This window comes from Bos javanicus, chromosome 13 (genome assembly GCF_032452875.1).
Source record: "Bos javanicus breed banteng chromosome 13, ARS-OSU_banteng_1.0, whole genome shotgun sequence".
Taxonomy (NCBI): domain Eukaryota; kingdom Metazoa; phylum Chordata; class Mammalia; order Artiodactyla; family Bovidae; genus Bos; species Bos javanicus.
Genome location: NC_083880.1, coordinates 37,779,220 through 37,801,481, shown reverse-complemented (window position 1 = coordinate 37,801,481; position 22,262 = coordinate 37,779,220). Strand labels below are relative to the sequence as shown.

Below are 22,262 nucleotides of genomic sequence, written 5' to 3'. Positions count from 1 at the left end.
CTGGCTCCAAATTCCAGAAAGTATCTGAATTAGGACAGAGTGCTCAGTGCACTTGGACCTGGGAGGGAGACCGTCATTCATCCTGGCATACGCTCTCCATTTCCCACCCCGCTCCCCGCAAAAGCACAGAGCATGAGGATCAACAGAAACCCAGTCTTCCTGTCCGGGACCATCGTGGAGAACAAGGTCTGATGTCAACACAAACCATGACTAAGCGGCGCCCCAGTGCTCATTCTCCTCAATACTGCGGTTGTACCACCTTTCTGCTAATTGGGAACGTAAGCCAAGACGCAGCTGACTACATCCTGCTCTCGTCACACTGCCCACGGCCCCCACCTGCTGTGGCCCAGAGCCTACACAGGCACAGGTGCTGAAGGGCTCCCCCTTAGCAAAGTCCCTCTTTGTAAATCTCTCCCTCTTGGCAATAAGGAATGGAAGTTCCAGGCCCTAGGACTCTGGAGACTGGATACTCTGAAACTGCCCAATGCTACAGCTCTGCCTGGAAGCTGGCTGTCCCCGACAAACCCAGTGCATCTTGGGAGGACAGAAAGAGGGCATCTGACACGGTCGCCAGCACGCTGCTAGTGTCTTTAGGGTATTTTCCACGAGTAGCGGCAGAGCTTGCTGCCCCCACTTACTCTGGGTTCTGCACGGAGCCGCCCACGCAGTGGAACCTCTCGGGCACCGTCTTCCAGTCCTTGGCCATCTTCACCATGGCACCTGCGTCTAGGACTCCGTAGCCAAAGAGGTGATTAAACTCCAGGCCGACCCCATTCCTCCGCCACTGATGGACCTCGTCGTGAAGCTGGTTCCGCTTGGAGGTGAGCACAGTCAGATGCTGCATGTCTCTCCAGGTCAGACCCAGGCTGTGGACCGGAGGCAGGGAATTCAAGGACAAGGGCATGGGACAGGGGTGAAGAGAAGAAAAAAGGGACACAATGACTAAGATAGCACGTAGACCTCCAGTAAGATTTTGGAACATCTGTGAACCCCCAAGTCAAGGGAGGATTATCCATGCATTATTTATAATATAGGTATAGCTGTACATCAGTTAAAAGTCTTGCCTTTCCTAATTAAATATATTTCAAATGCAAAAGCGGACACACACCGGGATGGCTAAAATGAAAAAGGCTGATAGTACCAAGTGTTGACAAAGATGAGGGACAACTGAGTATTTTGCAGATGAGAGTGTAAATTATTGCAAATACTTTGGAAAACAGTTTGACTCTATCTTTTAATGTTGCCTACATGTTTAAGCTGTGGCCCAGAAGTTCCATCTCTAGGTGTGTAGCCAACAGAAACGTGTGTATATATTCACCAGACATACATGTACTGGAAATGTCCATACGCCCAAACTATGAAGCCCCCAAATGCCCATCCACAGTAAAGTGAATAAGCCAAATGAGACATATTTATTGGACATGGAACACTGCACTGCAGTGAGAATGAACTATAGCTACTCAGAATAATGGGGATGAAGAGAATGCCGACCCAAAGAAGTCAGACACAGAGGAGAACAAACTATATGATTACAGTCACTTAAAGAAGAGAAAGAGGCGCAACGAATGTGTGCTGTCAGAAGTCAGATTAATGGTGGGTCTTGCACAGGTGGTGTTTGGAAGGGACACAAGGGGCTTCTGGGTGCTAGCTGAGCTTTGTTTTTGGACCTGAGTGTTGGCTACTTGCAAGCATTCCATTTGGGAACATGGGCTGCCAGTTCTTCAAGAGCAGAGACAACAGCCACAATATCTGTCTCCCCAAGGCCTAGGATGGCCCTCCTCGGCACACTCGTCATTCAGCAAATAAACAAGTTGGCTTGCAGAAGTGTCTTTGGAAATTAGTGTCTACTATTACTCACTGTCTGTGTTTTTCAAAATGTCAGCCATGACCTGTTTGTGGGCCAGAAGGTAGACTGACTGCATGGGCTGTGTATCTGGGTTGCACAGTAAAATCATTTGTGGGACATTTAAGACCAAACCGCTCCAGCCACATCTTAGACTAAGTAAATAAGAATTTCTGGGAGGGGGACTCAGGCTTGGGAAATTGTTAACACTTCTTGGGGCATTCCAGGAGACAGCTGAGGTTGAGAACCAGGTTCTTTATGAATGAAGCTGTCATGAGTGGAAGAGAACAAAAGAGAATGACAGTGTGACTGTAATTGGGGAAAGTGTGTGTGTGTGTATGTGTGTGATGTGTTGGGTTGGAATGCAAAATGTATTTCTCACTAAGAGTCATGGTCAACAATGTTGGAAAAACCTTGTACTACAGTTCTCCTCAGAATCAAATGATTCAAAGAACATCACTCATTTGATAAAATCTCATCATGGGCAGGTTTCATTGGTTCGAAACTTTGAGTCAGAGTCAGAAGACACTTGTGATTCATACACTCTTGAAATGTAGACTTTCAGGTTTTAAGGAGAAAGTTTCAAGGAAAGTCAATGCTTATTTGAGAAATTTAAGAACATATTTATTTTGGACATACGGTCCCCTGGACACGTGGACTAGGTGAACAGCGTGAAATTCCCTGATGTTGATTGTGGCTGAAAGCTCAGTGCTTTGGTGGAACAGGATTCTGAATTCATTTAACCCAAAAGTGTTGATAAACCCAAATAGTGTTGATAACCCAAATGTGTTGATAAACTGCTAACTTCAGGGTAATCAGAGGGCTGGCTGGCAGGTGGAGTAGCTCTCACCTTTGCAAGGGGTTCTGCCACAATAATGTGATATGCTTCCTGAGGGACCCCATTAGACCTTTCTGCATGGATTTACTCTCATGGGGCACATGAGAGAGAAAGAATGTGTTAGAACAAGGATGTTCTCATTTCTAAACTAAATCAGAGCAAGGCCCATACTCCAGTGTCAGAATTTGTGACACTGGTTGAACAACCATTTGCCTATGCCTGAAAAGTAACACTGAGTCCCTCCTATTTTTACATTCTGAGCAACTTCTGAATTGACAGAAGATGTGCATATATGCTAAGTTGCTTGAGTCGTGTCTGACTCTTCGTGACCCCAGGCTCCTCTCCATGGGATTCTCCAGGCAAGAATACTGGAGTGGGTTGCCATGCCCTTCTCCAGGGGATCTTCCCAACCCAGGGATCAAACTCACGTCTCTTGTGTTTCCTGCATTGGCAGGTGGGCTCTTTATCACTAGCACCACCTGGAAGACCTGACAGAAGACAGTGTGTTAGTGTCAGTAGTTTAGTTGTGTCCAACTCTTTGGGACCCCATGGACTGTAGCTTGCCAGGCTCCTCTGTCCATGGAATTCTCCAGGCAAGAATACTGGAATGGGCTGGTATTCCCTTCTTCAGGGGGATCTTCCTGACCCAGGGATCGAACCCGGGTCTCCTGCATTGCAGGCAGATTATTTACTGTCTGAGCCACCAGGGAAGCCCCATTGTGTAAAACAGGGATCTCACAACCTGCTTCAAGCTTTAATCCTACTACGGCAGCTCAAGGGTTGTAGGTGACACTTATTAACTAATACAAAATAGACATACAGACCACCTGCAGTATGGAAGTCACTGTGTTCAGTGTTATAGGCAAGGAATAGGTCACGCTTTTAAATAGTGTATATAAGAGTTGGAAAAGTAAGACAGACCTACGGAAAAGCACTGCACAGTGAAGTGATTCTATGAGCATCTGTTGAGTGTGTATCATGTCCAGGCTCTGCACTGGTTATGAGCAGGCTGTGTAAAGGTCTCAGAGCCTATAGTCTGGGGAGCAGATAGACAGACAGCTCAATATTTAAAAAGGGGGGAGCTGAGCTCCCTCCCTGTCATGCCGAGGGAGCCAACAATGGGGTCCCAGAGTTATCCCAAGGAGAGCATCTCACAGAACGTGGACCAGCTCTGGAACCATGTGGGAACCTGTGACAAACACGGATTCCTGGTCTCAACCTCAGGTCTCCGGCATCGGACCTCCTGGAGGCTGCAGGCCTGAGGATGCACACTTAGGACAGTGCCCAGGTGATGCTTCTGTACACGGGGTTTGAGAACACGGGTCTGAGATGGTGGTTCACAGCCTCGGCTGCACGTGTGGACAGCATGAACACAACGATGGCGTCAGACAGGACCCAGAGTTGTTGCTTCCATGGACCTGTCCATACATCTGCCAAAGGCTTGAAGGATCCAGAGGTGGGAGAAGGCAAGCATTACTCAGGTGATAAACTTTAAAAAGTACAGGAGGTCAGGAGCCCCGAGTTTCAGGGAGGGAGAGCCAGGGACTGAGGCAGGAGAGAACCACATGTTAGAACATCAGAACTTTATCTGAGGAACAGATATGAAGGCAGAGGTGCTTAAGCTGATCTTCAGAAACATCACCCAGAGAAGCAATTAAGATGTGGGGGACTGGAAGAAAGTAATATTCAACAGCAGTATGGAGGAATCTCTCAGACATAATGTTGAACCAAAATGCTCATACTGATACTTAGGTGATTGTCTGTTTCCTGATTTGGGTGCTGCTTACATGGATGTGTAAGGCTTCCCTGGTGGCTCAGATGGTAAAGAATCCACCTGCAATACAGGAGATATGGGTTTGATCCCTGGGTGGAGAAGATTCCCTGGAGAAGGAAATGGGTACCCACTCTAGTATTCTTGCCTGGAGAATCCCGTGGACAGAGGAGCCTGGTGGGCTACAGTCCATTGGGTCTCAAAGAGTCAGACACGTCTGAGTGACTAACACCAATACTACATGGATGTGCTAACTTTATAAGAAGTCTTTGAGCTTTCCCTAACATGTGTGCACTTGTCTCTGTGTTTATTATACTTTGATGGGGCTTACATGACAAAATCATTCCTTGGAAGGTCACTTTTGGAAACACTGCCCTAGCCCAGAATGTGGGCTGCTTTACTATGGATGGTTCTCCTGGGCCATAAGTTTGCCTCCTTATGATCCCCTCAGAACCTCACAGTAAGTCTGGAGTCATGGAGAGAACCCCACATATGGGAAGATAGCTGTGTGTGTGTGTGCTAAGTCACTTCAGTTTTGTCCAACTCTTTGCAACCCTGTAGACTACAGCCCTCCAGACTCCTCTATCCAAGGGATTCTCCAGGCAAGAATACTGGATTGGGTTGCCATTACCTTCTCTAGGGGATCTTCCTGACCCCGGGATCGAACCTGCATCTCTTACATCTCCTGCATTGGTAGGCGGGTTGTTTACCAATAGTGCCACCTAACCCCCACTAGAGATATCCTGCAAAACTAATATTGGACTCCCTGGGAAATGTGAGCAATGATCTCTGGGGAATCAAGAAGGTATTTTCAAGCATTTGGCAGAAAAGCATTTTATGAGATTAAACAACAAGGTGATGACTGGTCAGGACAGAGGACTGGGTTCCCTTTGTCCCCTGGAGCCACAGAGATGGTCCTTCTCCCTCTTTCATGGTCCTGATGGGCAGATGTTTTAGACAGGATAATTTGTTTACTGAATTCAGGTTGTTTTGGAAAAGCTTTCCCGTTGGCCCTCTGAGCAGGAAACAGCCCTGACTGCTGCCACATATGTCCCCAAGGACTCCCACGAGCCTCGTCTGAACACAAAGAGAGGTGAGCTGCAGGAAGTGTTCACAAAGACAGCCTTCTGGCCTCCTTCCTCTGGGCTGTCTCCCGGGGCTATTTCATGCTGATCAGAGGTTTTAACTCCTGGCTTTGTTGTTGTTCAATCGCTCAGCAGTTTCTGACTCTTTGCAACTCCATGGACTGCAGCACGTCAAGCTTCCCTATCCTTCACCATCTCCGGGAGTTTGCTCAAACTCTTGTCCATTGAGTCCGTGATTCCATCCAACCATCTCATTCTCTGTTGACCCCTTCTCCTCCTGCCCTCAATCTTTTCCAGCATCAGGATATTTTTCAATGAGTCAGCTCTTCACATCAGGTGGCCAAAGTATTGGAGCTTCAGCTTCATTCTTCCAATGAATATTAGAGCCCTTTTGCCCACTGAAAAGTCTTGGGCTTTACCACCCCAGGAAGGGCTTATGCAGCCCACTCCCTTGCCTTGATTTGGAATAAACTCTGAGGCAAGATTTACATTCCAGAACTCCTCCTGGAGTCAGGCTGAGGCCAGAACCTTTGGAAAAGCATCCTTGCTCAGATCCTTTTCCATCTCTAACCTACTTCCTCTCTTTCCCAATGGTCTCTGCTGGGAGCCCATTCTTAATGAATCGCACCAAACTCTAATCTCAGGGTTTCCAACCCAGGTGGCTGGTGTCCTGAGAAATCTGAGGACTGGCTTCCTAGATGGGTTTGAACCACCTACTACCTGGTATTGTTTCCACCCCCCCCCCCCCCCCGCCGTTTATGGCAAGAGAGTGCTCAGTTGATGACCACTGCTCCAAAATGAAGTATGCCTAAGCAGTGACTGCATTCTTTTCTGTAAGGAAAGCTGCAAGCATGGTAAAGAATGAGGAATAATTGTTGCAGAGCCCACAAATCTGTTGAAAGTTCCAGAAGCCTGCTCAAGCACTTTGATGGATCTAGGTGTCACTTTGTTGGCATATAGGATTCTTAGGTAGCTCAGTGGTAAAAAAACTCTGCTGCCAATGCAGGAGACATAAGAGACGTGGGTTTGATCCCTAGGTTGGGAAGATCCCCTGGAGGAGGAGGGCATGGCAACTCACTCCAGTATTCTTGCCTGGAGAATCCCATGGACAGAGAAGACTAGTAGGCTAAGCTGTTGGCATATATGCCTGAGCAAGTGACTTTTTTGCTTGTCAGAATCCAGGGAGACTTTAAGGTGAGTTCTTTCCTCTTCGATTTAAGGGGAGACAAGAAACTCCTTATTCCCTGTCCTCTGTGAGACTCTGTGGCAGGACCAGCCTCCCTCTGCTTGTCTGCTCCCAATCAGAGTGAGCGAGACCAACTCAGACTTTAGGACCTGACAGGCCCTGAGAAGAAGAGTTTCATTTTTAGGAAATGCACATAATATGTAAGGTTTTTTTGGTCTTGGTACTTAATAGGAAGAGAGTGTCCGTTTCTTCTTTCTTAAATTTTCCACCTGAGTTTTGTTAACAGAATCAAAGTTTGGCTTGGCCCAAAGACAGAAGTCATCCCCAATCTGGGGCCCAATTTGTAAAAGGAGGATAACGATGCCTTTTTCTGCTTGAAGGCATAGGGGTTGGACTAGATAATCTTTTGAAGTCCTTTCCTATTCTAGGAATCAGCTCTTACCTCCTTTGCAAGTCAGAAAATGCACTGAATCGCTGGAGAGTCAAGTAGGCTGCCTGAAGATTGATGCTAGAAGCTCTGGTTGCCTAGCAACAGCTGACAGGGATGGGAACTCAACTTCCCTTCCCCAGGAGCCAGAATCCAACTTCTTACAAGTTTCTGGTTCTGTGTTCTCGGATAATTCCTTGCACAGTGGGCATGTGCACTTACACCACGTGGATGTTGCCTGAAGCCACAAATCATTGCTCAAACCAAAGGCAAGTCTCTGGTTTGCACTAAGACAGGGGAGCAGGTGGGCAGGGACCTCTGCTGGTGCTCAAATCCAAGGTGGGTCCAGCAGCAGTGATGTGTGGCTTCTCCGTGGGATGGTGAGAACAGAGAGGGTGGGGGTCTCTCACCGGTAGCTGGAAGGTAGTAGCAAAGCCCATTTCTTGGACTACATTGTGTGACTTTGCCCACATTGTCTCAGTATTAAAGTGAGTTCACCATATAAGTTAACAAATTTGGAGCAAGAGCATCTTGTTTCCATGACATGTTCTGAAAACCTTGCTAGATAACCAGCTTGGCAATGATCTTTCATTTACCTGATTGGGAGTATTATTAGAGTGAAACAGCCATGAAATCCACAGATGAAAGAAAATATCTCTGTGACCCCATGTGTGATTGGGTGTTGGACTCTTGTGCTCTCTAGGGATGTAGTTTTGTGTGTGTGTGTGTGTGTGTGTGTGTGTGTGTGTGTGTATCATTAGCAACACCCAGCAGAGTTCATTGGCCCTGACTTTTTACTGACTCTCCCACCCACTTTTGCCTCCATGGACACTGGAGGTGTTGGGTTGGGAGACTTGTGTTAGTTCACCCTGAAGAGTTGGCCCTTGGTCCCAAGCTGGAAACATACTTAGCCTCTAAAGCCAGTGCGAACACTCCGGCTGCTTCGGGAGCAGCCGCGGATGTCCCAGAATGCCTCAGGGTGCAGTTGCCATATAAATCTGTGGTTGCCTGGAGGGGAAGAGAGTGAGGAATGAGTAAAGAAGCCCCATTGCTTTAAACTCAAAACAACACAGAGCAGAAGATCTTCTGTTTCTTTTACTTAAAGTCTGCCTTGTTCTGAAGATGATTTAGATGAAGGCAAGAATAAGCTTAGCACTCATGTATTTATTTTGCCACACATTTTTATCTGAGCTTCCTAGTAGCCTATGCAAAAAGGGAAACACAATCAGTTATAGTTACAGTGTCCATAAGATACAAGCAAGTCAACTGTTTAGAGAGTCAACTTTGCAGCTATTCTAATAAAGAGACATTTAAAGTGATAAGCCAATACCACCACCATACTCAATGCAATGGTGGGGTTTGTTAAAATGAGATTGGCTCAGAAAGCGCAGGGCCACTTCATCAACAAATTATTTTCCCTTCAGGAAAAAAGGGTGGCATTCCTAAAGAGGAAAAATGAAACAAGTTCAGCTAAAGTTTGCCTAGAGGGACAGCCATTAAAGAGAAAATGTTACGTTCTCTACATCTACAATCCACCAAGAGATTCTGGAACACAGTGAACAAGACAACTGCTACATCAGTGATTACCCCAAGTGGGGAGGTTGATCAGCTGAGTTTTAAAGGATTTTACAGAGAAAGTCCTCATCTTCAATGTTTGTGAGAGACAGGGTTTTCATTAAGATTGTTTATAAACCATGAGAAGACTCATTTATCTTGTTTGTCTGTAGGCTCCTTGAGTGGGTCTATTATTTTGGGGGACAAAGCATCCGGGCAGTTTAAAGTCATCTCCTGGGGAAAGTGACTATATTCAAAGAGAATTCAGTGCTCCTCCCCAGCTGGAGTAGCGTCACAGACAGGGGTTGAGGACAGAGTGATACCACTGGAAGGCCCTTGAGCCAGGGAGGGGAGCTTCTGGGGGGTGTTTGGGAGAAGGCTTACAAGCAGAACAAGACTGGGGCCACACTTGCTCGTCCCTTTCTGCTCATACAGCTCAGAAGATGAGAAAATGAAGCCTCTTTCCACTTGGGAGGAGCTGACACATTTTCCATCCTCCCCAAGACTAAGGGGAGCTGAGCAGACTCATGGGAGAAATTAGGGGGGTTCATGGGGGAGCCAGGCTAAGGTCTGGGTCTCCTGCAGGGAAGGGACTTCTGCCAGCTCATGTGAGAGCTGGTCGGGTGGAGCCCAGGCAGGACCTTGGGACTGAAGGGCTAGCTGGTACTGATGACTGCATTCTTGTTCCTGCCTTTTTCCCAACCCTGGAGGAGGTGGTGGCCAGGCAGAATGTAGCCCAGCCTGACTACTGAGTCACCCACTAAATTCCTAGCTTGGAGGACTGAGAAAAGGCTGTATGCCTAGCGGACTTGGAAAATTCACTGTTAAACCTAGGGCCCAGGAAGGCAGAGTTGCTCAGAAGAGTGCAATAAATGTCTATGATTCTTAACCTTTTGGTTTTCTCAACTGAGGACCCGGTTTAAAATATTATGAAACACACTACTCTTCCTTTGCAAAAACACACATGTGCCCACTTTGGGGGAGGTCTAGGGACTGGGAAAAATCCATCCGTGGATGCCATTTCTAAATTACACTAATAAATGGATATGTTCTTGGCTCAGATGGGGTGCAGGTATGATGCTCCAGTTCTTAATATTAGTCACCTTATAAGCAATATGCTGGGGCAACATCTTGGTAAACTAGAGTTCATCATTATTTGTAAGCCAGAACAATAAACAGGAAAATCTATGGACCATGAGTGGGAAGGAGGTAATGGCGCTCTTGTTTTTCGTGAGGCCTCGACCTTGATAACAAAGCATCATCAGCCCAGAAGAGGGGTGCATCTCCCCTCGGAACAGAGGCTGACTCTTTGAAGGCAGGCCCTCCTTCCATGACGTCACCGTGTCTGCGTTTGATGTCACTAATGTCCTCGCGCACCCCCGGCCCTCACTCACCACGCCGGCCTCGGGGTTCCGCTTGCGCCCATTACTAAAGGTGGAGGCCAGCGTGGAGGAGCAGCTCTCGTCGTAGAGCGCGGTCCTGCCGTCGTTGATGGCCGAGTTGATGGAGATGGTCCACATGCTCGATGCATAGCCGTCGCAGTTGCAGTCATCGTAGCTGCCTCCGTCGCCCGAGGCCCACACGTAGATGCTGCCTTTGCCCCCGCGGCCCTGGGGGTGGGGGACAGAGAGGGATGTGCGGGCTGCAGCGGGGTCCGCCTGGCCTCTTAAGCAGTTGAACCCAAGGACTGGCTTGGTTTCTATCTGTCCTTGAAAACCACTGTCCTTCTGGACAGGCACCCTGAGAATTTTTCTTTTCAGGAAGGATTCAATATAAAGTCATCTCAATTTACATTTAATCTGGGAATAACAAGGTGGGAAGGACTGGAAGAATCTCCTTAAAACTGACAAATGGACTGCTTTTTAAACATTGATAATCCTCATGGTAAAAAGTCAAAGTATATGGAAAGGAAAATGAAAAAAACAAATCCCTCTGCATGTAATTCTTACATATTCTTTCAGGCATTTTTTAGCAAAAATGCAAATGTACCTGTAAATTTATACTTAGCTATGTAAGATGTAAAAGATATTTATATATAGCTTCCATTTTATAGGTATTATGTATATTTTACATGTTTACATATATATATAGATATTGTGAGTATTATAATACACACTTACAGATTTTATATATATATGTATATGATACCGATCTCTGGGTTGGGAAGATCCCCTGGAGGGCATGGCAACCCACTCCAGTATTCTTGCCTGGAGAATCCCATGGACAGAGGAGCCTGTAGGGCTACAGTCCATAGGGTCGCAAAGAGTCAGACAGTCTTAGCAACTGAGCACGCACACACGTCAGAGGAAAGGAGATGTCTGAATTACCTCCAAGGTCTCCTGCCTCCTGACAATGAGAAGTGACATTTTGATTGCTTCTAAGAGGACTTGGAGTTAATTAGCCTGTGACTGGCTGAGTCGATACATCAACAAAGATTGATTTAGCCACTGGCTGAGAAGTGTCCTCAGTGTCTTGGTAAATCTGTCCTGGAAAACTCCATCCAAGCAGGCAACTGCCCGCAGAAACCAAGACACAGAAGGAACCGTAGCATCCTTACAACTGAGAGGGTGCGAGAGGGTGCAGCCCTCTCAAGCAGGCTCAGATTTGGGCTCAGTGTCGAGGATGCTGCCCTTGGAAAGTGAAACAGACATGAATCAGCATCAGTGAGTGAGGCTACCCACTGGGGAACCTTCCCCTGAACCAGCCCGCAGGTGGGCTGCTAGTGAGACAGGCAACCTTTGCTAAAAGGAAACCAATGCTAAAAGCATTCTCACCTTGATGTCGGGAGACTGGTTGTGACTCTAACCTGTCAGGTTTCTCTGTGTTCATGACCCCTTTATATTAGAGTTTGTAGCCCTGCCCACCAAGAGGAGGGGCCTGTTTCCCACCCTTGAGTCTGGATTGGCTTTCTGTCTTGCTTCAGCAAACAGGATGTGGTGGGCAGTGGTGCTGGGTCGATTCTAAGCATGAGTCTCAAGGAGCCCAACCCATGTCCGCTTTCCCTCAGAGACCATGGGAACCAACCTGAGTTAGCGTGTGGCTGATGACAGATAGTCTGGTCAGGTTCACTGCCACAGCTAACAGTGACCCCACGTGGGAGGCCACCCTAGACCAGGCGGTCTGTGGCTCACCCTCCAGCTGACCACAGATGCATGAGTGAGGCCACCTGAGATTCGCCAAGGATGGCCCAGGTTGGCAGAGCAACCCAGCTGGCCTGTAGACCCATGATCAGAGTTAAGTGGTTGTTACTTACCGAGTTTTGGGGAAGTGTGTTATCTGGCTTTGCTCCCTGATACACAGAGAGCAGTATCACCATGTTTCTGAAGAGTCAGCAGCAAACATTAGTTTTGTTTTGGACTGTAAGACTTAACCCACAGGAATATTTTGATTGCTAGGAATTTTAAACTTCATTTTCCTAAGCTGTTTGTGTGTGTGTGTTTACGAGGGCGATAATAATTATATTCTTGCTTCTAATGATTGGGTATCAGTAGCAAATAGTCCCTGACTTCTGGGCAAGATGGGCCACTAAAGAGAAGACCCTAGTTCTGGGAGCAGTTGAGTGGGGAAGGGGCATCTATAAGAGGGCTGAGAGCTGACTGTGGGATGAGTCTGTTACTGGCACACCATACTGTCCTGTTAAAACAATACCCCAAGATCCAGTTCTGTCCCCCAGCTTCACTTGAACCACAGCTGGGATGAAACTGAAACAGAGCAACTGTGACTCACATTCAAATAATCAGTTGGAGGGTACAAGGGAGAAATTAGGATGATAATCACAGCATACACTTCTAGGGCACTTAGTGTGAAGCAGGGACCACTCTGAATACCTTACATTGTCATTCACTGCATCCTTACAGCCGTCCTGCGTGGCAGTACCGTTCGTACCAGCCACACGGAAGACAAAATACATAAGAAACACAACAAACAAACAAAAGAGCTAAGTAGGACTTTGAAATTCTGGGGAGGGATGCAGATGAAAATATGACCAGTGGAGAGAAAGATAGCATCACAGGGTTGTTGATTTTCCCCAAGTTAACTTACAAATTTAACTTGGTCCCTACAGATGCACTGTGTCATTTGGGACTTAATCAGGCAGATTCTGCCATGCTGGGCAGTTCACTACAGGGAATTTTATCCAGGGAGTAAGTACTAGGCTCTTCCGTCCATGGGATTCTTCAGGCAAGAATATTGGAGTGGGTTGCCATTTCCTTCTCCAGGGGATCTTCCCAGCCCAGGGATTGAACCTGGGTCTCCCGCATTGCAGGCAGACGCTTTAAGCACTGAGCTACCAGGGAAGCCCCTACTTACTACTTACTAAACCCCAATTGGGGTGTGGGGGTCACCCAGAGATTAGGGAGGAGATGGTCTAGGAGCCTGCACTGCTCAGGGTGGGCTGCCTGCTGGGGTCTCCCGCCCTTACTCTGCAGCACGTGCTTGGAGCAGACTGGCTGTCTACCTGCCTCCATGTTTATCTGGTTTAGGCTGGAATTATCTTCTCTGCCTCTCCTACCCCTCTGCTCTTTTTTTTCCCCCTCATTTTTTAAAGGCAAGTGCATTTAGATGAAATTTAATATGTGGTGCAACTCCACTTTGAATTCTCTCTTTGTATTAGTCTTTGCAGGTTAGCAGGATTAATCTCTCTTAAAAGATTTCACTAAGTGAGAATTTGTCACCGAGGCACTATTGAGGGTATTTAACCACGGATGTTCTCAACCAGGGGTGATTTTGTATCCCAGGGGGGATTTGGCACAGTTGGAGGCATTTTGGTGCTCACTACCAGCATCTAGTGGGTGGAGACCAAGGATGCTAAACATTTAACGCAGAGGACAGCCCTCTGCCTCTCCCCCTGCCCCCACCAGCTACAACTAAGAATGAGGGGGACTAAGTGTCAATAGAGAAGAGGCTGAGTCTTTGCTCTAACCTATTGGCAAAGGCAGTGATTTTAAGAGCATAACCTAAAGCAGCCTTTCACAGATCCCAAGTTTCTTAAAAGTTCATATGGATTCTGTAGTGTGCTTTTGAGAGAGTAACAGGAAGGAAGGCTAAGGGTCTCCAACCAGAGGAAATAGGCTGCAAGTGTCAGACATTTTTTATCTCTCTTAAGCGGCAGGAGGAAACAAACTAGTAGTGTCAGATTTTTTTCCCTTCTCTATACAAAATTAAAAGGTTTCTCTTAAAATTCTTTGTTGCCATGATGACACCTGGTTCCACCTGAACTTAACTTTCCTCAAACCTTGAGCTAACTAATGGGTTTTAAAGATCTTCACGACCCAGATAATCACGATGGTGTGATCACTGACCTAGAGCCAGACATCCTGGAATGTGAAGTCAAGTGGGCCTTAGAAAGCGTCACTACGAACAAAGCTAGTGGCGGTGATGGAATTCCAGTTGAGCTATTTCAAATCCTGAAAGATGATGCTGTGAAAGTGCTGCACTCAATATGCCAGCAAATTTGGAAAACTCAGCAGTGGCCACAGGACTGGAAAAGGTCAGTTTTCATTCCAATCCCAAAGAAAGGCAATGCCAAAGAATGCTCAAACTACTGCACAATTGCACTCATCTCACAAGCTAGCAAAGTAATGCTCAGAATTCTCCAAGCCAGGCTTCAGCACTATGTGAACCATGAACTTCCAGATGTTCAAGCTGGTTTTAGAAAAGGCAGAGGAACCAGAGATCAAATTGCCAACATCTGCTGGATCATCGAAAAAGCAAGAGAGTTCCAGAAAAACATTTCTGCTTTATTGACTATGCCAAAGCCTTTGACTGTGTGGATCATAATAAACTGTAGAAAATTCTGAAAGAGATGGGAATCCCAGACCACCTGATCTGCCTCTTGAGAAACCTATATGCAGGTCAGGAAGCAACAGTTAGAACTGGACAAGGAACAACAGACTGGTTCCAAATGGGAAAAGGAGTACGTCAAGGCTGTACATTGTCACCCTGCTTATTTAACTTACATGCAGAGTACATCATGAGAAACTCTGGGCTGGATGAAGCACAAGCTGGAATCAAGATTGCTGAGAGAAATACCAATAACCTCAGATATGCAGATGATACCACCCTTATGGCAGAAAGTGAAGAGGAACTAAAAAACCTCTTGATGAAAGTGAAAGTGGAGAGTGAAAAAGTTGGCTTAAAGCTCAACATTCAGAAAATGAAGATCATGGCATCTGGTCCCACCACTTCATGGGAAATAGATGGGGAAACAGTGTCAGACTTTATTTTTTGGGCTCCAAAATCACTGCAGATGGTGATTGCAGCCATGAAATTAAAAGACGCTTACTCCTTGGAAGGAAAGTTATGATCAACTTAGACAGCATATTAAAAAGCAGAGACATTTCTTTGCCAACAAAGGTCCATCTAGTCAAGGCTATGGTTTTTCCTGTGGTCATGTATGGATGTGAGAGTTGGACTATAGAGAAAGCTGAGTGCAGAATTGATGCTTTTGAACTGTGGTGGTGGAGAAGACTCTTGAGAGTCCCTTGGACTGCAAGGAGATCCAACCAGTCCATCCTAAAGGAGATCAGCCCTGGGTGTTCATTGGAAGGACTGATGTTGAAGCTGAAACTCCAATACTTTGGCCACCTCATGTGAAGAGTTGACTCATTGGAAAAGACCCTGATGCTGGGAAAGATTGAGGGCAGGAGGAGAAGGGGATGACAGAGGATGAGATGGCTGGATGGCATCACCGACTCAATGGACATGGGTTTGAGTGAACTCCGGGAGTTGGTGATGGACAGGGAGGCCTGGCATGCTGTGGTTCATGGGGTTGCAAAGTGTCGGACACGACTGAGCAACTGAAGTGAACTGAACTGAATGAGCTATGTATTTACCCTAGACTCTGTCTTTCTTCAAGTTGGTTCCGCTTAAGACTCAGAACCGATAAGGGCTCGACAAACCAGTTTGTTTTACTCGTACATTGTTCTCCTAATCTATGTTAATGAAACTATATATCTACTTGGAACCTGCCTTTCTTTAAGAGTCATGTCAATAGTCTTATGGCCTGGGATGACTCACCTTGTGCCAATGTTATCTCAAAATGCATGTTGTGGGTGAAGGGCCTGGTTCCAGTCTCTGAGTTTTGAGACATTCCCTTTCTCTAATTAGCGGACTGCTATTAGCTATATAGAAAGTGAAAGTTGCTCAGTCATGTCCGACTGTTTGCAATCCCAAGGACTATATAGTCCATGGAATTTTCCAGGCCAGAATACTGGCGTGGACAGCCTTTCCGTTCTCCAGGGGATCTTCCCAACTGAGGGATCAAACCCAGGTCTCCGGCATCACAGGCAGATTCTTTACCAGCTGAGCCACAAGGGAAGCCCAGTAGCTATAAAACATCTGGCTAAAGACTAGCAGGGGAATACTCTTTCTGCCCCCTTCTGATGTCTATGTCAGAAACTTTATCTCTTATACTTTAATAAAATTCTATTACACAAAAGCTCTGAGGGATCAAGCCTTGTCACTGGCCCTGGCTTGAATTCCCCTCCTCCAGAGGCTAAGAATCCCAGCGTCTTTCATGGCTCAGCAACAACCTTTCACTTTTAATATAAAAATATCCAATACAATATTGTAAAGTAATTAGCCTCCAATTAAAATAAATCATTTTTTAAAAAAAATAAAAAAAAAAAAAATTTATTATTATAAAAAAAAATAATGGCACAAATTGCTTACCATTGGCTAATGTAAATTTCCAGCTCAAGGCTGGTACATTGGCTCAGTGTACTCTCAGCATATCACCTGTGCCAGGAGGTGGAAATCCTGCTCTGAGAAGCTTGAGGCTGAAGTGAGTTGGTCCCTTCATCCTACCCAATGCCTAGTGACCTGGAGGAATGACTACCCTCCCCCACGCCCCCCACCCCCACCCCCACCCCCGCCAGGCCCTGACCCAGTGGTGGTATCTGCTTGCAGATACTGATGAAGCCAGCCTGATACAGTTTGCCTTTTCCCAGACACTTAATTACACCGATTTTTATTTTCCAGTCACCTTGACATCTTAATAGAACATAAATATACTTAAAAAAGTCATTGTATTTGTATTATGAAAATCATGTTCTTTGTAGAATGACTGGGATCTAGACTGTGAAGAAGAAAATAAAAATCTTATGTAATCTTCCATGAATATAAAATCACTGGTAATATTTGGTGGATTCCTGCCAGTTATATATATATGCAAAGCATAAGAACAGGTTTAAGAATGAAAATGGGATCATAAAATCCATCTATCTCTGTGGCCCTGCTTAAAATGTATTTCTCACTTACCATTACATTAATATTTCCTCACATAATTAAATACTCTTCTATACCATAAGTTTTTATTCATCTTCTTAGATAGCCATTCCATAGTTTATTTACTCTTTTTCTTAGATGTTCTTAGAAGGCTGTTTCTAGGTTTTAAAGTGCTGACATGAACATGATTCTATATATGTCTTTGTATTTCTATTTATTTCCTCAAGCAGAGTCTTTAAAATAGGGAATGTAGGGTGAAAAGGAACAAATGTTTGAAGCTTTTTGACCCATGGTGCCATATTATTGGTTTTATAAGGCTTAATAATAATCTATATTTTTACCAGTACTGCACAAGAACTCAGTATTCAGCTCATCTGGGTCAAGATTTAGAATCATAAAAAAAATAGTTTTGCCAACTGAGTGAACAAAAACAAAACTCACTGTTTTGAGGTTTTTGTGTTTTTTTTCCCACTATCAGTTGAGTTTTTCTTTCTCTATATTTGCTGCTCATTTGTATTCTTTATAAATACCTTAGCAAAGCACCATGTCTCCAAAGATATGTCCTATGCATATCTTTTCTTTCATATCTTTTTTTTATTGATTTGTTAGAGCTCTTCCTATATTAAAGAACTTAACCAAATTTTTGTCATCAAATATTGCATATGTCTTTATATACATATGTAGATATACTCTTTTCTTTTGTATTTTGCCTACATTTTGACTTGCAGAAAATGTTCCTTTTAATGACTTTAGTCTATTTTTTCACACCTATATTTAAATAACATAAAAAATGTATTGATTTACAAGTACTGCTTTTTTGTACTCACAGTTCATGGAAGAATTATATTCAAACTACTCATAAATACCTTTGACACTTGTGTGTTTCCTCACAAGATCACTGATTACATCTTGGGTCACCGAGCAGATTTTCTGGGCACATTATTGTGCTTTTGAATTGATTGCCAAGTATTTCTAGCTGCCTGCTGTCTGGGCCCATGATAGCATCCCCTTGTGGTTGGATGGGATCCTGTAAGACATTCTGAACCATTTACTGGTCAATGCCAGACCCACAGAGCTCTTCCTTCCCTCTGCACAGTAAGCAGCAATGTTTCAGATGTCAGCTCTGACCTCCAGGAGACTGTGGTGAGCAAAGCCTTCTACTGACTGTGGTGGATGAGTCACTGATTGAGTAAAAATCTTTGTGCTTTCAAATCTCTGAACTTTTGGGGCTGTTTGTTATTGCAGGATGAGAGAGCCTCTCCTGACTGATACAGTTGGTCGTGTTCAGTTCCACTCAGTTTATATAGATGTAACATTAAAAAACATACAGCATTTAAAAAACTCTCTGGGGACTTCCCTGGCAATCCAGTGGTTAGGACTCTGTGCGTCCAATGTTGGGGGTGAGGGTTCCATCCCTGGTTGGGGAACTAGGATCCTGCATGCTGCACAAAAACACCTCCCCCCACCAAAAAAAACCCACTTTGTATAATGCAGTCTCTGAAAATTTTATCCTGAGCCATAAGTAGCCATTTGTATAATATTAGCACAGTTCCTATTCTCACTTTTCCCTAGATGTATATTCTAACTCTTGACAACTTAACCACCTACTGAATTGCTTTTTTTTTTCTTTTTAGTGTGAATAAAAACCTTTTAATTTGAAAAACATTAAGCTTCACAAAAATTAGAGTACCTAGTATAATGAATCCCCATGTATCTATTGATCAGCTTTGACAATAACCAGACTTGCAGAAATTTTGAAAGGTTTTATGAGTAATATTTATTACTCTTTATTGGGGGTAAATATGTTCTCTTGTATGTTTAGGAAGTCCCTCTCTGGCACAATATCGGGGACTGAATTATATTTCCGTGTAGCTGTTCTATGTTTTCATTCTTTATTCCTTCCTTTCTGTACGTGGAGTGTTGGGAGTGTGGGGTGAAGTCACACAGTGCTTTAAATGAGGATGATGGATGAGTGGTCCCCTCCTGGGAGCGTGGTTAACTTCTGGAGAACAGCGGGGCCATATCTACAGGGAGAAGTGGTTGGTTCCAATTTATGTGGCTTCAAAATCAGCTGCTGAGACCAGGACTTGGGGGTGACCTCAGGAAGCACACGTGAGTACAAGATGGGAGTCGGGGAAGGAGTGGGAGAAAGGCCAACCAGGGCTGAGCTGATGAGGAGCACCCCCAGCCCCTGGAGACCCCTGAGAACCTTCCCCCATGATCTGGGCTGTGTGCACGGGGCCTGGGACCACCCCCACAGTGCTAGCAGGTCCCAAGTACAAGCAGCACTGGGAGAGGCCAGCTGGTGATGGGTAGGAAGCCACACCCGGGCAGGTGCAGCCAGACCACCGGATCCCAGCATCTGCATGGTGCCCCATGGGTTCCTCGGAGCTCAGCAGGAGTGGGTGGGGTGTCTGAGTCCCAAGAAAGCCAAACGAGGATGGCACTGTAGCCTCTGCTTATATCCATCACTCGAGCCTGTGTTTCACTGCACCTGCGGTTGCCTTTAAATATGGCTTCTCCTGCTGTACATCCACCTTGGAGGTCAGGCTCCTATACCATCCTGTCTCTTTCTAACAAGATCCAGACACACTGTGACGAGCCTTTCTGATGTCATGGGGGCTGTCGAAGGCTGACATTCACATCAATCTGTAAAGCAGGTAGTTGGGTTTCTCCCTGGGTGCAGATAATCACCACCATCAAGAAGGCTTATTTAAGGGGAGTGGTAGCCGCCTTGGTTTGTCCAGAGCTGGAGAGTGCCCAAAAAGTGGGGCTCTCAGTGCTAAAATCCGGAAAGCGTTGAGCAACCAGGGTGGTTGACCACTCCGCCTGAGGCTGGCTGGTACTTAGGAAAGGCCACTAGAAATCCACCAGCTTTTGCTCCTGTTTCTCCTTCTCAGAAATGAAAGGAGGGATTGTAACTGTGATAAGCATTCCACACAGCAGCAGCTGCCACTCAGTTGAAAACCTCTGTCTGAAACCTTCATTTCAGAGCCTTAATCAGAGCTTGGGGAGGAGTCCTGAGAGCTCCTTGGCACGAGGCATCACTGTGGCCAGAGGCCCGGCACTTGCATCACCATGTCCACCCGCTGCTCTGATTAAATTTCAGCAGGGTCACCAGGCTTATCCTTGCTCATCCTGATTAATCACTGTCTCCCTGGGAAGCCTGCCCGCACCCCACCCCCGCTTCCTGGAGGGTGCCTTTCAAGCCAGGGTCTTGCAAGTGACCCCATGTACAATTCAGTTCCAAGATCTGGGACCTGTGTCCGTGCTCTTTGCAACCCTCCCTGCCATGCTCAGGAAATAAACAATCAATGCTTTGTCTCATCTGGGCCTCAGACATTTTCTGTTGCTTCACCTTTAAATACTCCTAAGGTGTTCCCTCTGATAGCAACCCTGAGGTGTGATTAATAAGAGGTTGGGGTATAGTCATCAGAGCCAAACATGGGCCAAGGTTGCCCTGGGTACATTTCCTTAAGATGTGAAAAGAAGTTCATGAGTCAGTTGTCACATTCAAGAGCCTCCAGTGGTCTCTGAATTCCTCTTCTGGTTGTCAGAGTGATGTCACATGCTGTGCTCTGTATCCACAGGCCTCTGTTCTCCATCAGCCTCTCTGCAAGGGCTACATCCTTTTCTAACCGACAAATGCATTCCCTTGTTGGTCCTTTATCACCCAGAGAAAGATGACTCCAAGCTCAACTAGGCTTTGCCCAAGCTGCAGTCTGGAGATTGTGGTAGATGGTAGTGGTTGCCGCCCATATTCCTTCGACCTTATGGCTTTTGGTACGCTGGGCGTCAGCAGATGTCAGTGCAGGCATGTCTTCGTGTAAGGGATTTCTCCCAAGAGGCTGAAGGCTGCCTTGCACACCTGCCTCTGGGCTGAAGGTGCCACTTGGGAACCTCCTCAACCACTGACTTTTCTGCCAGCTACTGTGCTGCTAGCTTTAGCGTGTGTTATGCAAAGTTTCCCAGTTCTCCCATGGGATTAAGCTCCAGTTAATCCAAGCTGAGTCCCAGCTTCAGTGGTAGCTGACTGGAAGACAAATCCCTTATTGGCCCCTTTCTTCCCGGTTACACCTCCCCGCTCACTCCTGGTGTCCCATTCACCTCCCAAAGTAACCACCTGAACTCAGCTGTTGTCTCAGGGTCCACGTCTGAGTTACCCTGAACCGAGTAGTCAGTTCCTGGCTATCATAATTCAGGGATCTCTGTCTGTCGCCTACTCTCATATGTAATGTGAAGAATGTCTTTACTGGAAATTCAGCACGTAGACTATAAAGAGGAAAGACGGGAAATAAAGGGGGAATGGCTTCCCTCTCTTCCTTCATGCCTGCTTCTTGCTTCCTCCCTAAAGTGTTTACTGAGCAAATTTAGGAAACACTGACTTAAATCCCTAAGGAGCCAGGTATGTGATGTGCATGTGAGAAGAAGGTATCATATGATTGGGAGTGGTGTGGTTTGTGGCAAATGGTACATTCCTGAAAAGTTCTCTTATCCTCTGTTTCCTGTTTTTTTAAAAAACAATTTTTTAAATCTATTTATGCATTTGGCCACCCCATGCGGCCCACAGGATCTCAGTTCCCCAACCAGGGATTGAAGCCACGTCCACTGCAGACCCCCACCAAATCACCGGGTAAGTCCCTCTTCCTCTTGCTTTTCATCATTATGATATTGGTGAAGCAAACCTGTCTGCAAGATGCTAAAATTCAACGACAAGCATCAGAACTGCTTTAGTGGAATAGGTAATTGTCTGACACCTTTGTTTAGGTCCAAGTGAAAGTCGCTCAGTCTTGTCCTACTCTTTGCAACCCCATGGACTATACAGTCCATTAAATTTTCCAGGCCAGAATACTGGAGTGGGTAGCCGTTCCCTTCTCCAGGGGATCTTCCCAAGCCAGGGATCGGACCCAGGTCTCCTGCATTCCAGGCAGATTCTTTACCAGCTGAGCCACCAGGGAATTTGTTTAGGTAGAGATCACTTTTCAGAGCGTGCTTTCCTTTAGACTGGACCAGATAGCTGAGTAAGCGGGAGGAAGGCTCTGCTCATGTGTAATAATACCCCGTTGCTCACACACGTCTGTAAACTTGTCCGAAAGTATTTTTACCTTGAAACCAGGAGAGAGTCTTTCCCACAGTTTGAGGGAGATTCAAATGAGAAACTGTGTGTTTTTCACCACTCTCCACTTTGTAAAATATTTACATGCTGTTGTCTGACGATAAGTCATAACAATTTTTTTTCTCTTAAGTTTCGGCGTACTTGGCATGTTTGCAGAACGATCACACTTGAAAGAGCCTTTTTAATTGCAGCAGGGGACATCGCAGATGGAAGAGA

General features: G+C 45.8%; 1 protein-coding gene across 1 annotated transcript in view; it reads right to left on the bottom strand.

Annotated features, from left to right (window-relative positions):
- Positions 1-22,262, bottom strand: part of PCSK2 (proprotein convertase subtilisin/kexin type 2) — a 239,685-nt gene that overhangs the window by 5,629 nt on the left and 211,794 nt on the right. The window contains exons 9-11 of the mRNA XM_061436282.1: positions 10,099-10,314; positions 8,058-8,158; positions 639-866 (exon numbers count right to left, since the gene is read on the bottom strand). Coding sequence (XP_061292266.1) covers positions 639-866; positions 8,058-8,158; positions 10,099-10,314 — 545 coding nt within the window. The remainder of the gene's footprint in view (positions 1-638; positions 867-8,057; positions 8,159-10,098; positions 10,315-22,262) is intronic.